Raw genomic sequence first — 18,700 nt, 5'->3', positions numbered from 1 at the left:
GCAGTGTTACCCTGCTCTGTTCTGACTACTGCCTCTTGGTCCAAGTATAGGTTTCGCATTAGCACAATTAAATGTTCGGGGATTCCCATTCTTCTTTTTAGAAGTAAAAATAATTCAAACAGCTGGTAACTTTTTTTTTTTTAATTCTTGTGGTAGTTAATTTTAGAAAGGTCTGGAAGAGAATAAGCAGCTATTGGAATGACAGCGAGTGCCCTAACCCCATATTGTTGTGAAAGCATTGAGTCAGAACCAACCCACAGCTAACCCTCCAGTGGGTTTTCAGAGGCAGTAAACCACAGGTGACAAGATTGCCCATACTTCTCCCAAAGAGCAGCTGAAGGGTTTAAACCATGTATTTAGTTGGTATCACAACCAGAGCGCCCACTCTTCACTATATTTTCCTCCCAATTCCTCAGAATTTGTCTTGTAAAAGGAAACACGCATCTGGCAGGATATCAGGTTAAGAGAGGATAAGAAGTGGCTTGGATACAGACAATTTGGCCCTCCCTGCCACAGAAGCAGAGGATGGCATCCGCTCCCATGACAGGCTCTTTCCTTATTACAAATACGACCACATCCAAGCACCACAGCTTATTCTACCCCTTAATGCCTCTGTATTTGTGTCTAAGGGGGGGGGGAAGCAGAAAATACAGAAACTACCAAAGGAAAAAATTACTTCATGAATGTCAAAAGAAAATTTTTTAAAAATCTTTTTTAGCCATAAAGAATCTTTTTGAAACAATGACAACTATGAGATGACTCAGTATAAAAAAATATTGTGCTAAGTATGCATTAAGAAAAATTCACATGCACAAAGAAGAAAATATAATTGGATTTGTCATTTCAAAGTATTAATGTTAGGTCTGTAGATAATAAAGAATGACATTATGCTACGCAAGTGAAGACATTTAGCCAAGCAAATAAATGTTGTGTTTCTATTGTAAGGAAATACGTGCACCCATGAAGCAATCTTTTAAGCACAAAAGAAATTTAATACCCAGACCACATGAAAAGTGATCACTATGGGAATGGTACAGCTGTTAAAATCCAAGTCAGTCAGTATTAAATCCTCCAGCACATTTATGGAAAACAGGACTCTGAATGACCACCAAGAGGAAATACTTTGGTTAACAAAAAAGTGACACCTATACTTCATTTACTGCTTATAATAAGTGTGAGAGAAAAATGTAAAACCATTCTTTTTTAAAGAATATGAGGAGCCTAGTTAACAGGTATGCTGTAATTCTTTTACAAACGGTACCTTAAGAGCTAATTTAATTAATAATAAAATAATAAAAAAGGAGTACTCATATTTACTTAGAAGACTCAATTATCTTGATTTCATTGACTAGGGAAATGAAAAAAATCATTGGCAATCAGGTGGAACCTATTCATAGCTGACTCTCCAGTGAGTTTTCAGGATCATGACAGATGAGACAAGACTGAGATTGTTAACCATTACAGCTTGCTCGGCTCCACAATCAACAACTCTTGGCATCAGCAGTCAGGAAATGAAAAGACAAACTGCATGGGGAAAATGTTGTCAAGGGCCTCTCCAGAGTACTGAGAAGCAATGATGTCAGTCTAGAGACTAAGATGTGCCTGGTCCAGGCCTTGGTCTTCTCAATTACTTGCTATGCATCAGAGAGCTGGACAATGACTAAGGATGACAGAAGTATTCATGTGTTTGAGTTGTGGTGCTGGAACACACCATGGACTGCCAAGAAAACAAATAGTTCTGTCTTGGAGAGGGTGAAATCAAGTTTCTCCTTGAAGGCTAGGGTTTTGAGGCTCTGCCTTACATACTTTGGGCACATGGACAGGTGGTACTGGTTCTTGGAGAAAGACATCATGCTTGGAAAGGTGGAGGGACAGAGTAGGAGAGAAAGACTCCAGATGTGATGGATTGGTACAGTGACTGGGGCAGTGGGGGGTAGGTGTGTCAGAATCAGTGAGAGTGGCTCAGGACAGGGAAGGGTTCAGAGGTGTTGTACATAGGCTCTCTATGAATTGCACATATCAGCAACAACAAATCACATAACAGGAGAGTGTTTCTTTTTCTCCCTTGAAGCCACTGGTGGATTAGAACCACCCAAGAGGCACTACCTTTGGGTTAGCAGTGTAACTCTCTACCTACTAAGCCAACAGATATAAGGAGAACAAAAGAAACATAAGAAAAACTTTCGGCACTTGTGCCACATGATTTCAATATCAAAATTAATACTGCCAGGCTATTTTGAAACCAGTCATTCAAAGGGGAACACCCCCCAATGCTCAACTAGAGCATATACTTCTGTAACTTGTATACCTAAGAACAGAAATGCACGAAGACCTCCTTGAGGCCCTGCCTGATAATCAAAATGTTGAGGGATCACATCTGTAAGTTATGTGGGAGAAAGGTTTACAGTCTCAGAAACTCAGTGGAAAATCATGGAGAGTCCATATGAGAGTGGGTCTCTTTTTTTCAGAGACACTTTAAAGAAGCTACAGAAGGAGAGGGCTCCTGAGTAATTCTGACATATGGTAAGCTGTGACTATCAGCAGAAGCACTTAGGATGCGTATTGACATGACAGGGTCTTAGTTTAGCTACAAACATTAAGGTAAGTATTTGGGCACATGAAGGAGTGCTGGTGGCAGTCTCTGCTGCTGTAAAGATGGTAGCCTGGAAACCCTTTGGAGCAGCTGTACTCTGTCCTGGAAAGGCCATCATGAATAAGATCAATTCAATGAAATGGGTTGGGGATTTTGGTTTGGTAAATGCTTATGGTTTTCTCAATTACTTGCTATGAATCAGAGAGCTGGACAGTGAATAAGGATGACAGAAGAAGAATTTGATACCTTTAAGTTGTGGTGCTAGAAAAGAGCATACCATAGACTGCTAGAAGAACAAACAGATCTGCTCTGAAGAAGGTGAAATCAGTTTGCTCATTGGAGGCAAGGATTTTGAAGCTCTGTCTCACATACTTTGGACCTGTCACCAGGAGGGACCAGTCCTTGGAGAAGGACATCATGCTTGGAAGGGTGGAGGGTCCGTGCAGAACAGGAAGACCTTGGATGAGATGGATTAACAATGACTGTGGCAATGAGGTCAGGTGTATCAGAGATGGTGAGGTTGGCTAATGATAGGGCAACAAAGGTTCAGAACCATTGTTCATAGGGTCACTATGGGTCATGGTCAATTCAATGGCACATAAAAACAACAAAATTTATACTGTCTGTCAAATCTGAGTTAACTTTTTAGAGAAATTGGTTAGGATTGTGATTTTCAAAAGACAAGGTGTCTAAACTCGCTGGTAAAGTTGCAGAGAAACTGGAACCCTTATTCACTGTTGGTGGGAGTGTAAAATGGTGCAACCACTATGGAAGGCAGTATGGCGCTTTTCAAAAAGTTGCAAATAGAAATACCCTTTGACCCAGCAATTCCACTACTGGGAATATACCCTAAAGAAACCATAATTGTCATCCAAGCAGATATATGCTCACCCATGTTTATTGTGGCTTTGTTCACAATAGCAAAGAGTTAGAAACAACCCAAGTGCCCATCAACAAACAAATGGATAGAGAAGCTCTGGTATATTCACACAATGGAATACTATGCTGCACTGAAAAACAAGGAACTCATGCAATATTATACAAAACGGGTGACCTCGGAGGACATTATGCTGAGTGAAATATCTTAATCACAAAAGGACAAATACTGCATATTGCCACTGTTGTATATGGGGGCTGACATCGGAGTTGGGGGGGAAACTAAGAAATAAATAATGTACACTGCATTAAACAGATGAGGGAGGAACCATTTTGAAAGGAATACATGATAGGTATTAATATCATGACAAGAGTCTAGAATGAAAGCTGCATAGTAGAGTAAACTGGTGGAGGGGGAGATTGTACAACAAGGAAAAAATTTTTTTTTACTTTTCAAAGTAAAAAGCACACTAGGGGGAGGGATGGGAAGGGAGAAAATTGTGCAACAGCAATGAATGAATGGAAGTCCAAAGTCTCTATAAACTTTCATTAAAATAAATTTTAAAAAGAAGGTTTTTAAACTCAAAAGGGAGAGAAATTCCCTAGTATTCAGTCTTACTCACTTTGCCTGAGATAGGCAACATTGCAAAGACTTCCTAAGTGAGGACCAGGAAGCCAGTTTTCACTGTAACATCACAACAACCCTGCATATTGCTATTATGTTGGGGAGTCAGCCACAGTTTACAGCTACTCTAGGAACAAGAGATGGCCCTGTTTTGTGCCATCCTCATGATCTCTGCCTATCATTACAGTCACTGGCTCAAGCTATCTGATCAAGAGTCTTCCTTTCTTTCCCTGGTCTTCACCTTTCTTAGGATGTTGGCTTTTTCTAAGAACTAGCTCCTCTTGACAACATGCCCAAAGTCCTGTGTAAAAGTGCATCTTGGTTACACTTTTTCAAGATAGATAATTTTGCATAGTGTTTCAAATTATCAATCATGAGATTTGGAAGTTTAGGTTAAAATTCACGGTGGGTGTTAGGAGGTTTAAAGAGGAATCCAGAAGGAAATCAGCTCTGATATACAGAATTTATGTTATTATGTGCTGTCAAGTCAGAAGTAAATCACAGCTGATCCTCCTACAGGTTTTCAGAGGCTATAAACTTCATTGGAGTGGACTTTCCACCCTTCCCCTGCCGGACACAGCTGGTAAACTAGAACTCTGTATCTTTGGAGTGGCAGTGCAACTCCTTATCCACTAGGCCACCAGACCTCCCTTTAAATAGCATAGTCCATTTTTAAAATGAAAAAAAGAAAAGATGCCATTACTGTAGTCTTGATGTACTTCAGCCATTTTCCATTACAAGGCATGGGATACCAATTCTCTTTTTAGAACTCCCAGAAAGATCAAGATCTAAGCTGAAGAGGTCCTTTATTCAACATACCGTCTAGGTCCTTAATCTCTATTTTTTTTTTTTTTTTTTTTTTTATCATCATGATGTAGCTCTCTAAAAGACAGGCAGACAGGACTACCTGATAGCCTTGATCCCATCAGATGATGAATAGTTAAAAGTGTTCTATGATGTCTGGGGTGGGAGTGTCCCCAGTGATGGTCAAGTTCAAGCAAAAATGATACACGTTACTGACATAATGCTAAAATAGCTAACTACGTCTTGTACAAAATAAGCTATTTCCACTTTGGTTTCTCTGTGACAATGAATACAGATAAATGAAATAATAATGTTCCTTCTGATAGCTTTTACCCCATCCTTCTTTTGACTAAACATTTGTCCTTTCAAAGATAGTGGCTGGTAAGGCAGTAGTAGTCAAACGCTCACTTTTCAAACCACATTCAAAGCAAGCAAAATTACTTACTTTGGAAGAACAAGCTGTACATTTGTCAAATGCCAGGCTGACAGGAAGGACATTATCAAATCGTGACAGAAAACCTCGGATCTAAAAAGAAAACAAACCAAACAAACAATCCACATTAAGCACAGAATGATCACATTTATAAAACTCACTGGCGCTCTGGGGGTCAGTGGGTAAGGAACAGCACTGGCAACCCAAAGCACTCAGCTGGAATCCACCAGCAGCTCCACAGGAGAGACATGGCAATCCCCTCTCGTGTAATTTATAGCCGCTGAAAGCTCACAAGGTCAGCTCTCAGTCGGTTCCAACTTGATGGCACATAACAACAACAGTTTCTGATTAGAAATGGCAAAGAATTACTAGAGTGGTCTTGACAAAGAAACCAGAGCAAAAATTACATTCACTGTGTTTACCCTCCTCCTTGAACTGTATGGGGAAGATCTATATTGGGTTCTTTGTTCCATTAGGAACCAGGCTCTAAAAGCCTTTTAGGAAATGAACAAATCAACTCCAAAACACACAAAGGAAGCTGCAAAATCCAGTCATGTTTTAAACAACCTAAAGAACATAATGATATCGCCAGGACCTGTATCTCACACATAAGCTACAGTGCACATTTCTGTGATGTGATATGGAGTGGGACCCACAGAAGGTAGAGATGGGTACCAAAGGCGTGCATTCCCGGTGACCTGCTAGCTTTGAAATAGGGAATGGGAAACTTCAGTTTCATGGTGAACAGCACCACCTTGAGTGCGAACTTCTGAATTACAACCACTTTATACTGTCAGGGAACATCAGCTATTGTCAAGTCTCATGTGTAGCTTATTCAGAACACTACCTCTAGAATGTCACTAACACCAAAAGGGCTATTTTATTCAGTTGCATACAAATACACTGTGAAATATCAGTGAAATATCAGTTTAAAAGAGAAGTTTAGTGGAAATGATTAATCAAGTCACTTTCATTGTGAACTTCTGCAATGTGACAATCTTCTACTTTCATGTATGTCAAGAAGTGCAACAATGAATGAATGAATGGAAATCCAGAATTTTTGTAAATGTTCATTAAAATTAATTAAAAAAAAAAGAACTATCGCAAAAAAGAAAAAAGAATGGAAGGGAGCTCTGGTGGCCTAGTGGTAAGGAGCTGCAACTACAATCCCAGAGGTGCACAGTTCGAATCCACTAGATGCTCTGCCGGGGAAGGAGGGACAATCTCCTCCTGTACCAGTCAGATCTGATTTGGCGGTACACTCACACAAAAATAATAAAATTTAAAAAAAAAAAAAGAAAAAAGAATGGAGAGATCATCTCAGAATACAAATATTCGAGATGCTCAGGCGTAGTTGTACTTAGCATCCACAGTATCTACTTCAACCAATGGTGAACTCTGTCCACAGGACGAACATAGCTCTGTCCTGCCTGAAGTTATGTGGTTCTCACAATCACCAGCATGGTCAAGCCCACCCTTGAGACCACCGTTCCAATGCATGTCACCAGGGATGCCTTTTCTTTGTTTACCTACTTTATAAGCGTAATGGTCACTCACAGCTGAGGAAGTAGTGGAAGAAGGGAGCTGGATTATGTCTTCAGTGACCTGTAAGGCTTTCAATGACCTACTTCTAGACATAGAATATCAGGTCTTCATTCCTACTGTGTGTTTATAAGTCCTGCTGAGGTTTGTCTGCCTGAGTAACCCTGCCGCAACGGGAAGGACCATTGCGCAGCTTACAGCATCACAGCCATATGCAAGTTAATGCAGTACAAAAATGAACAAAAAGGGGAGCTTTGGTGGCCTAGTGGCAAGGAACTGCAACTACAATCCCAGAGGCGCACGGTTCGAATCCACCAGATGCTCTGCCGGGGAAGGAGGGACAATCTCCTCCTGTACCAGTCAGATCTGATTTGACGGTACACGCACACAAAAATAAAAAATAAAAAAAAAAATGAACAAAAATTATGCTGGAATCAGGGTCCCAAAATTTTGCTATTCATGACAAAACATGAGATATAGTCATGTCAGAAGACTTTTTGTAGTGTTATTGTTACTTTTGTGCCATAAAAGGTATTAATAGAGTCACCGAATAGAATGCTGATACTATTTTGAAATTTGACAATTATAGGCCTGAAACAATGTTAAGAGTAAGCTTTTCATATACCCCAACTCTTTTTATATTAGCTATACTTGGAAAAAAGCTTTCAGCACAGTTATTTCATTGAAATGTTCATTAACAAATCCTTCAATGCCTTAATATATGATTCATGAAACAGTTTCTTCATCATATTTTCTCTCATGTAGTTTTAGCAAGCTTCCATTAAGTTGTGCAAGTAAATGTTGGCATTCTTCTCTGTCAAAGGATTTCTTGATTGGAGGTGGGGAGGTGAAGCTGAAGGAAAGGAAAGCAAAGAGCACACTCAGCCAGGAGGAGAAGGGATGAGAGCAAGAGGGACGAGAGGACACAAAAGCAGGTGGTGAGGGACAGAAGAAGGCACCTTGACCACTGCTCCACATTTCCTCTTGGCTCTTTACCAAGAAATGGGACCTCATTTTCTCAAGCTGGGAATGAAGAAATGCGTCTGGGTGTGAGGGCTTTCAGATGAACCAAACTGGGATCAGAACAAGTTCTTGATTTTAGTGATTTTAAAAAGAAAACCCTTCTTTTCAAACCAAATGCAAAAACTCCTAACAGTACTCCCCTGGGTCCCTTCCATTTAATGTGCTCCACTGTTGATGAATTCTAATAAATAGCTCTGAGCTGTAGCATGTTGCCTCAACTTCTTGAGCACAGAATTCCTTACACTGGCATTCAAAGATTTCCCTAGTATGGGTCCAACATGTCTTTCCGCCTTTTATCTTGGATTGAGTTTTTCACAAGTTCCATTTAACTGTAATATCAGTAATAGCAAATAATGATCTATGCATGGATATACATGTGGACATTCAAGCTGGACACGTGTGGATGGGTGAATGGGACTACATTCAAAAGCATGTGGGTTTGACAGACAATATGTCTACATGTATATTTGTATGTGCTATAAACACACCCATGCATACAGGGGAGCAAACCTGGCACATAAACGCCTTAACAATAGCTATATGGTAAATCCTATATACATCCCAAACCAGATACACTTATACTAAGTTAGCTGAGTTCTTATTAGACTTGCTTTACATGTTTCTTCTTGGAAAGAGTACAACCTGACCACTTTTTCTTCCTCACTGTTTTAGCCACACTTGCAGAACTAGATACAGATCAAGCAGGTGCTGGCTCTCCCCTTAAACCAAGTACTATGTATTGTTAGCATTTTCCAGCAGCCTCTGTAATTCTTAGCTTTTTTTTCCATATTGGGGGTTGTTTGATTACTAGTATAAAATATTAAGTTGCTTCCTCCCTACCCCTCCTGAAAAATTCCCTAGTTAGCTGCCATCAGATCCTTGCAGTGCTGCTCCTCCAGGTCATGTAAATAACACTGTCCCATTAGACAAAAACAAATGCCTTTTAGTTTATTTCTGGATCAGTTCTCTCTAAGGAACAAACCCCAACAATTGGTGAGCCAGCCAAGAGACCAAAACTCCCCAGCAGAACCCCAAGTAAAGGAGGTCCATGGAAAAAAATCCCAAGATTTCCCTTCTCAGTTGATATAGGAGTGGGGACTGGCACCTGAGTATGGGGATGCCTGGAAAACGTCCCAAGATTTGTTAGAACTCCTGCAGAGTGGAGAAGTTGGGAAGGCCAAGAAAGACACTTGAGTGCTGTTTACAACAGTAGTGTGGCTAATAATGCTCTATGTGGTTAAACCTAATACTGAAATGAAGACAGTTGTACAGAATGGGTACTGCAATTTGAGGGAACTATTAGTTTCTTCCAGAAAGCTTGTCTCCACTTTCAAACATCTGACCAAGCATTGGAGACTTTAGCATGCCACCTAGCTAAATTAAAAAGAAGGTGCTAGCCTCACCAGAGAGCTCAAAACGATGTAAAGCCATTTAAACAGGTGGGGACCATGCAGTCTGAGTAGAGGTCCTACTCCAGGAATGAAGATGGAGGGAAAGCAGGAACAAGGAGGAGAAGATTCCTGCCAGACCTCTTGCAAGGCAGGGCCAGCAGCTGTGCACACCTTGCTGCCCTGCCATGACTAACTCCAGGATGGTCAGCAGGGAAGGTACCTCTTCCACAGCACGACCACTCCCCAACCTTCACCCTAGCTGCTTTCCAGCTCCAGTGGAAAGCTGTCTGGAGGTGGGGCCTTGGTTCCTCCAATCCTCCAGGAAAGGAACTAGCAAGAAACAAGGGGCCCCATGTTAAAAACCTCCCTAAATTGTCTGCAAAGAACAGACTGGGCACTGGTAAATACAAAAGTTAACACCATACCTGCACATCGTAATGTGGACTGTTTGCAAGAGCACTGGGCACAACCAAAGGAAATGTCATTGTTTTCTTTTATTGATATGATAATTTTAACCTGTGATTATCTTATCTCTACTTCAAGAAGTAGCACTGCATTAGGATCTCATTTACAGTCTTGGGGATGGGCTAACAAAAATATAAAATTGTAGGGCTCTAGATTATCTGTCCAATAGATAAAGTGAAAACTTATCCTTTTCCTACTAAAACTAAAGAATTGCAAGCCTTTCAAGGAATAGTAAGTCACTGGAGGGTTTTTATTCCACATTTAGCTCTGACACTTCACCCTTTATACCAATTAGTATGTGAAAGGATGATTTGAGATTCCACGAAGGAAGCTAACCTGGCATTTCAAGACTCCAAAGTAGATGCCCAATAGATTAACATTTCAGGAACTATAAATCCAGGACATTAATTAGAATTGGGCTTAGCCGATCATCCACTCACTATAGGGAGCTCTAGTGACTCAGTGGTTAAGGGATAGTGCTATCAATGCCAAAACATGCAGTTCAAATCCACAAGCCGCTTCATGGGAGAATGATGGACAATCTCTTCCTGTACAATTTACTGCATATAAAAATTTGCTGGAGGGTGAGGTAAAGGTTGGTTCCAACTTAGACGGTACATAACAACAACTGCCCTGATGGACATGAATGGATCTGGGGCTGGCAACATGGCTGGTGAATCACACTTGGATTCTGGTCTGTTATGGAAAGGGAAGAGATCAGATACAGCCCCTTAGAGAAGCAATATGTAACAGTTTGCAATTAGTAGATGACTTTTCCAAGGGTGCTTATATAATGGTGAAGACTCACATTCCCACTTAGGGGTGGGTTAAAAGCTTTGATAAGCCCCACATCCCCAGTTATTGACCAAGGAACTCAGTTTATTGGACATGAAGTTCAAGAGTAGGCTGACAAAAAAGTGACTGACTGGCATTTCATCTCCCCTACAATCCAAGAACAGTTGGTCTCACTAAACACATATGTGGAGGGTTTAAACAAACCTTGAGATACAAGAGCCACTCCTTCCAGCAATGGACTAGGAGATTACTGGAAGGCCCCCGATGTATCAATGAATACTGTCCACAAACTCACCCCAGTGTGTACCAGCTACTGATGCAAAGGTCCCCCAAAACAATGAGAATACAGGCCACTGCAGCCAAGGACAAGACAGTACCCTACCTTGGACAATCTAATATTCTGATGCCCTTGCACAGGCTGAGAAAGACAGTTGTGGCCCTCCCATGGAGCTAGCAAACTAGCCCACAGTGGTTTAACATTTTGGCTTCTGGCAGAAAAGTGGAAGAAATTCTGTAAACTATCTAGTAGATTTTGTCAACACTGCCCAAGTCTCTCCTCTTTTATAATCCTATTAAGAACACCATACTTCACGGGTCACTGGTCCTAAGCTTTGGCTTATTAATTCCTCCCTTAGATTACACTGGAGTTAACTCAGAAAAACTGTCAGGACAAAAGGTATGGCAGCATAAGCCTGGGAGAGACCCTGCCCAGATGAGCTAAGAAATTGTCCTTAGTTCATCTGATACCATTGCTTACATTTTGACTGATGGATATAACTTGCCTATTCAGGGGGACATAATGGCTCTGTCTTTTCATCCATAGTGCAAAAGGGAATATTTTTGCCAATTGGGATACTATGATTTCAGAGGTGAGAAATGAACCAAACTGTGGGGTGTGAGGAGAGCTCCCTACATCTTCAGCTATAAAACTCCCAGAGAAGACTGCCCTGGTCAATGTCAGCACTAGGGACTGACCAGACATACAGAGGAATCTGGATGGATCAGCTTTGATCTTTTCCCCTACTCCACAAGTAGACAGCTACCTGGGACCACATCCAGCAACAGAGTTTTCATATACCTCTCATCTGCAGAAATATGTAGAATGGGATGGCCTGGGGTGGCTGTGAGCAATCTCTATGCAATGAGGTGTACTGAAAGTACTAGCACAAATTATAGCTGCAACATGGTATAGTTATGCACAAAGGCTTGCCATTATAGCATCTTAATCAACAGTACCACTTGGCTAGGTCATCAAAATCCTAACCACATGACAGAACTTTTCCTTCCCCTTGGGGTTCGTTGTAGGCTTGTGGATCCCTTTATAAAACACTGGTATACACACTTGGGGGCAGCTCTACATTCATAACACTATAAGAAACTACTCACTACACCTAGTAACTGGGATGTTATATAGACTGCTCTGTCCATTTGCTGTACAGACGTAACTCATGGCTGCTGTGATGCTAAACACTGTGACACTGATGTGTCACATCATGGTTACCCATGGTGGACAGTGTTTGGTGGAACTCCCCAATTAAAACAAGCTTGGAAGCAGAAGAGTCATCCACTTCCAAAATAGCTTGCTTCTGGAAACTCTATGAACTTGGAAAAACAATGAAAGTTATACAAGTGTTCAGGTCTTTCATAAAGTTGCTATGAGTTGTCTACGACTCAACGACACTTAACAACAACAGCAACAACATATAGAAGATACCACCAGAAAAGATCCACCTCATAGTGGTTTTATTCATTAGCTATGTTCACCCCCCCAGGGCCACCTCTATTGATGTAGAATGGCAAATTGAGGCCTTACTAAAACATACTTTGGTGCTCCTAAATCAGACACTTCATGTTGTCACTTTGCTCTCTGCTAAAACTGAACAAATGCATAAAGCGGTGCTACAAAATAGAATAGCATTAGAAATTCTGACTGCTGCTCAAGGGAGAATTTGTGAGCTAACTCATATTGATTGCAATGTGTCCATTCCTGATTAGAAGAAAATCTCACTGTAGCTTTACAATAGATGGAAGGACATACTCTTGTTATTCAAAAATTGTCTTCTTGTTGCTAAGTCACCTATAACTCATAGTGACCCTAGATACAAGAGCTCTGAAGCCTGCTCTATCCTGAGCTAGTCTCACTGACTCCTACACACCTGCTCCCATTACCCCAGTTACAGTGTCAAACCATCCATCCAATGCCATCATACAGGGTCTCCTCTCTGGTGCTGTCCCTCTACGTTTCCAAACATGATGTTCTTCTCCAAGGACTAATTCCTCCTGGCCACATGCCAACAGTATGTGAGATGGAGCTTCAAAATCTTAAGACTCCAAGGAGAAACTTGGTTTCACCTTCTCCAAGACAGACCTGTTTGCTGTCTTGGCAGTTCATGGTATGTGTATGCTCAGTACTCTTTTCCAGCACCACAACTCAAAGACATCAATTCTTTGTCTGCCATCCCTAGTCATTGTCCAGCTCCCTGATGAATAGCAAGCAATTATAAAGACCATGGCCTAGATCAGGCACACCTTAGTCTCTAGACTGCCATCATTACTCTTCAGTACTCTGGAGAAGTCCTTGACAGCAGATTTTCCCAGTGCAATTAATCTTTTGATTTCCTGACTGCTGGAAGAGTGTTGACTGTGGAGTAGACCAAGGTGAAATTGTAAGCAATCTCAATCTCTTTTTCACCTATCATAGTGCTGCGAATTGGCCCAGTGGTAAGAATCTTTGTCTTCTTGATGTTGAGCTTCAATCCATACTGAAGATTATAGTCCTTAACATTCTGCAGCAAGCACTTCAGGTCCAACAATTGTCTTTAGATCATTTTTTCCAATGGTTGAAATCTCTTCCTTCAGCTTGGCACTCTATATTCTATAATGAGTTTAAGGTGTTTGGGAGTTACAGTTGCTGTAGCCTTTACTAATGTTATGGGCTTCTACTGAAACTCACCAATGGCTCAGATACCACAGAAGACATTGTGAGAGCCATATAAGATGCTGGGGTAGGATGTAATGTAAACTCTAAAAATACTTAAAAAAAAAACAAACTTCACTTCCTGATTTCAAATCCTACTACACTGCTGTGGCAGTTAAGACAGCATGGTACTGGTACAATGAGAGACACATAGATCAACGGAACAGAATTAAGAACCCAGAAATCAGCCCATCTACCTATGGTCAACTGATTTTTAACAAGGAGATGAAATCAGTTAAGTGGGGAAATGACAGCCTTTTAAACAAATGGTGTTGGCCAAATTGGAAAACTATCTGTAGAAAACTCAAGGAAGATCAACACCTCACTCCACACACGAAAACCAACTCAAAGTGGATCAAGGACCTAGGACTAAAACCAAAGACTATAAACTTCATTCAAGAAAGCTTGGAAGAACTCTAGAAGCTCTAATCCACAGCATAAACAGTCTTCCAAGCATCCACCAATCTATCACCAGGAAAGGATAAAATAGATGAATGGGACCTTCTAAGAATCAAATCCCTATGCACATCCAAAAAGTTCTCCAACAGGGTAAAAAAGGAAGCCACAGACTGGGAAAAAAAATTGGTGATGATATGCCAGATAAGGGGTTTATATCTAGAATTAATAAAATACTTGAGCACCACAACAAGATAAAGGTAAACACCCATTTGAAAAATGGGAACAGGATATGAACAGACATTTGACCAGAGAAGACACTCAGATGGCCAACAAACACATAAGAAATATTCAAAATCTCTAGCTCTAAGAGAGATGCAAATCAAAACAACTATGAGATATCATCTCACCCCAGTAAGAATAGCAAAATTTAACAGAGCAGCAAACAACAAATGCCGCAAGGTTGTGGAGAAACTGGAACCCTTATTCACTGTTGGTGGGAGTGTAAAATGGAGAAACCACTAAGAAAGGCAGTATGGTGCTTTCTCAGAAAGTTGGAAATAGAAATACCATTTGACCCAGCAATTCCACTACTGGGAATTGCGAAAGAAACCATAACTGCCAACCAAGCAGATATATGCACATCCATGTTTATTGCAGCTTTGTTTACAACAACAAAGAGATGGAAACAACCCAAGTGCCTATCAACAAATGAATGGATAGAGAAGCTCTGGCATATTCACAAAATGGAGTACTATGCAGCATTAAAAAACAAGGAACTCATGAATTACTATACAAAATAGGTGACCCTGGAGGACCTTATGCTGAGCGAAATATCTCAGTCACAAAAGAACAAATACTACATAATGCCACTGTTGTAAAGAGGGACTGACATCGGGGTTGGGGTTAAACTAAGAAAAGAGGGGATACATAATGTATATTGCATTGATACAGATGAGGAAAGAAATGTTTAGGAGGAATACATGATTAGATACTATTGTCATGACAAGAGTCCAAAATGAAAGCTGCAGAGTGGAGTGGACTTGGGGGTGGGGGGAATGACTGTATAACAATGAAATTTTTTTTTTTTTCTTTACAAAGAGAAAAGCAACCTGGGGGAAGGGATGGGCAAGGAGGAAAGTGTGCAACAATGAATGAATGGAAATCCAAAGTCTCTGTAAACTTTCATTAAAATTAATAATAATTAAAAAAAGAAAGCAACCTTCTGAATCCACAGATGGAATTAAGGACAGACTGTTCAATCAATTCCCGTGGAGTACAGGCAGCCTTTCCATGGTCACTTTATCGTTCTCTGAAGGATGCTTAGTAAGTCACAAGCACAAATTCCTGTTGCCTTCAGGCCCCCTGACCTGACTGCACCAAGCATCCTTGTTTGCATCTCTACCAAAGAGCAGAGGAAGGCCTGACCTCACAGAATACAGCCGCACCTCAGCAGCCAGGACATGGTAACTCTGCTAAGATCCACAGTAGACCACCACTCATTTGTCAGTGACCTGCATGTTGCTATGTGGCTGCAAGCTGTGCTGCTGATATTTCTATAAGGCACCAGCAGACTCATCTGTGGTGCACAGGCGCCAATGGAGATGAAATATTCGTTCTTTTGTGACTGAGATATTTCATTCAGCACAATGCCCCCCAGGTTCATCCATGTTGTGTAATGTTTTATGAGTTCATTTTTTTTGTGCTGTATATTCCACTATATGAATATAGCACTGTTTTTCTAACCATTCATTTGTTGATGGGCACTTGGGTTGCTTAGATGTGGATGTATCTGTTTGGATGTTGTTCTGGTTCCTTTAGGGTATATTCTCAGTAGTGGAATTGCTGGGTCAAGTTATATTCCTATTTCCAACTTTCTGAGAAAGCACCAAAACACCTTCCATAGTGGCTGGACTGTTTTAAACTCCCACCAGCATGCATAAGTTTCAATCTCTCCATACCCTCACTAGCATTTATTATTTGCTGCTCTGTTAAACTTTGCTTTAATTACTGGGGCAAGATAGTTGTTTTTATTTGTATCTCTTTTGAGAGCTAGGGATTTTGAACATTTCTTTATGTGTTTGCTGGCCATCTGAATGTCTTCTTTGATGAATTATCTATTCATAGCCTGTGCCTATTTTGTGATTGGGGTGTTTACCTTTTTCTTGTTGAGGCGCTGGAGTATTCTATAAATTTTAGACACCAGTCCCTTATCAGATATGTAATTACTAAATATATTTTCCCAAGCCTGTGGCTTTCTTTTTTACCCTGTTGGAGAACTTTTTTGATGTGCATAGGGATTTGATTCTTAGAAGGCCCCATTCATCTATTTTATCCTCTCCTGATTGTAGGCATTTTGATTAATTTTTGCAGCCTGAAATTAATCAAACATGCAATTAAGATTCATTAACTGATGACTGGAATGCAAAAGTTAGAAACAAAGATGAAGAACTAGCAGTTGGAAACAAAAATAAAGTCAGAGATAACATGACAGAATTGTGCACAGTGATTTATTCATTAAAAATATTTTTTTTTTTTTAAAAAAAAGCCCTAAACAGTATCTATTCTTATAAACCTCATTTGATGGAACACATAGGATTCAAACTGATGACATCTGTGGAAAGAGACAGTGGAGAGGCAGCTCAATTTTTAGCTGTCAAAAAAAGGACAGGGTCAACTGTGGAAGAGATCATCAATTATTCATATGCAAGTTCAAATTAAAAAACAAGTCCACAAGAGTCAATGTGTAACCTTAAATTTATCCCAATAGAGCTTAAAAACAACTTCAATTTGATGCACTGAACACTAAAGACTGAAGACCAAATGAGTTGTGAGAAAAAGCAAAAGGTCATTAAAAAGGTAAAAGAAAGAAACATCGAAATGAACGTAAAAAAAGACATTGACATTTACTCATTAAAGTAGAAAAGCTGAAATAATGGAGTAAGAGAGTGGAAAAGAAGATTTCAAAGGGCAGCTTGAGAAGACAAAAGAAAATTGTTAAACCAAACTGTGCAAAAGCTGAAGCTGGAAGAACTGAACAAAAATTCAACCATCAAATTGCAATACATCTACTGAAAGATTCTATGGGCAAACCTTGAATGATACAGGAAGCATCGGAGGAAATGGAAGCAATATACAGGATCACTTTGTCAAAAAGATTTGTTGACACCGAACCATTTCAGTAGGCAGTGTGTGATTAAGAACCACTGGTGATGAGGGAAGAATTCAAGCTATACATGAAGGAACTGGCAAAAAGTAAGGGCCCCGGCATTGCTAAAAAATCATTTGAGGTGTTTCAGAAAACTGATGCAGCCCTAGATGTGCTCACTAGTTTCTGCCAATAAATGGGATTTTGGAAGGCCTGGTCAACTGACTCATTTGTTCACATTCCATAAAAAAGGTTATCTAAGAAAAGTGCAGAAATTATAAGGCAATATCATTACTATCACATGAAAGTAAAATCTTGTTGAAGATTATTAAAACATGGCTGGAGCAGGACATTCATAGAGATTTGACAAAAATTCAAACTGTATTCAGGAGAGGATGAAGTACAAGGTGTATCAATGCTGACATAACTGAGTTCTCTTTGTCTGTAGAGGAATCCTATTGATTTTTGGATATTGATCTTACATCCTGCCACTCTACTAAATTGGCCTATTAGCTCTAACAGGTTTGTTGTGTTTTTTTGTTTTTTTTTTGTTGAGTCTTTGGGGTTTTCTGTACACTATCATATCATCTGCATACAGCAACAGCTTAACCATTTCTTTGCTGATCTGGATGCCTTTTATTTCCTTCTCTTGTTGTACTGCCCTAGTAAGCACTTCAAATACAATACTGAAAAGAAGTGGTGACAGTGGGCATCCTTGTCTGGTCCCTGTTAGCAAGGAAAATGATTTTAGTCTTTCTCCATTGAGAACTATGTTGGCTCTTGGTTTTGCATATATACTTTTCACTATGTTGAGGAAAGTAACTTCTATTCCAATTTTGCTGAGGATCTTTATCAGGAAGGGGTGTTGAATTTTGTCAAATATCTTTCCTGCACCAATTGCTCAGATGATATGGTTCTTGTTATTTACTTTGTTAATACAGAGAATTATGTTGATCTTCTTATGTTGAACCATCCTACATACCTGTTATGAATCCTACGTTGTCATGGTAAATTATTTTTTTTATGTGCTTTTGGATTCTATTGGCTAGAATTTTAGTAAGGATTTTTGCATCTATATTCATGAGAGATAGTGGTCTGTCGTTTTCTTTCTTGGTAATATCTTTGCCTGGTTATGGTATTAGGGTTATACTTGCTTCATAGAATGACTCTGGAAGTGTTCCTTTTTTTCATTTTTTTGTAAATAATTTAAGTAGAAGGGATGCTAATTCCTCTCTGAATGTTTGGTAGAATTCAGCTGTGAAGCCACGTGGTCCAAGACTTTTCTTATGGGAAAGTCTTTTATGACCTTTTCAATTTCTTCTCTTGTGATGGGTCTGTTCAAGTGTTCTATATCTGTCCTTGTCAATCTGGGCAGGGGATGTGTTTCAAGGAATTTGTCCATTTCCACTTGGTTCTCAAATTTATCAGAGTATGTCGTTGTTGCTGTTATGTGCCATCGAGTCGTTTGCGACTCATAGCGACCCTATGCACAACACCCCTAAACCCTGCTCTATCCTGCGCCAACCGCACTGCCTCTGACACACCCATCCCGATTGCCCCAGTCACCCAATCAATCCATCTCATAGAGGGTCTTCCAATCCTGCGCTGATCCTCCACCCTCCCAAGCGTGAT

General features: G+C 40.2%; 1 protein-coding gene across 1 annotated transcript in view; it reads right to left on the bottom strand.

The window, feature by feature from the left end:
• Positions 1 to 18,700, bottom strand: part of ATG7 (autophagy related 7) — a 184,591-nt gene that overhangs the window by 71,326 nt on the left and 94,565 nt on the right. The window contains exon 16 of the mRNA XM_006900552.1: positions 5,344 to 5,424. Coding sequence (XP_006900614.1) covers positions 5,344 to 5,424 — 81 coding nt within the window. The remainder of the gene's footprint in view (positions 1 to 5,343; positions 5,425 to 18,700) is intronic.

This window comes from Elephantulus edwardii, unplaced genomic scaffold (assembly GCF_000299155.1).
Source record: "Elephantulus edwardii isolate Elephantulus edwardi_28Jun2011 unplaced genomic scaffold, EleEdw1.0 scaffold00288, whole genome shotgun sequence".
NCBI lineage: Eukaryota > Metazoa > Chordata > Mammalia > Macroscelidea > Macroscelididae > Elephantulus > Elephantulus edwardii.
This window is presented reverse-complemented; position numbering and strand designations above follow the sequence as displayed.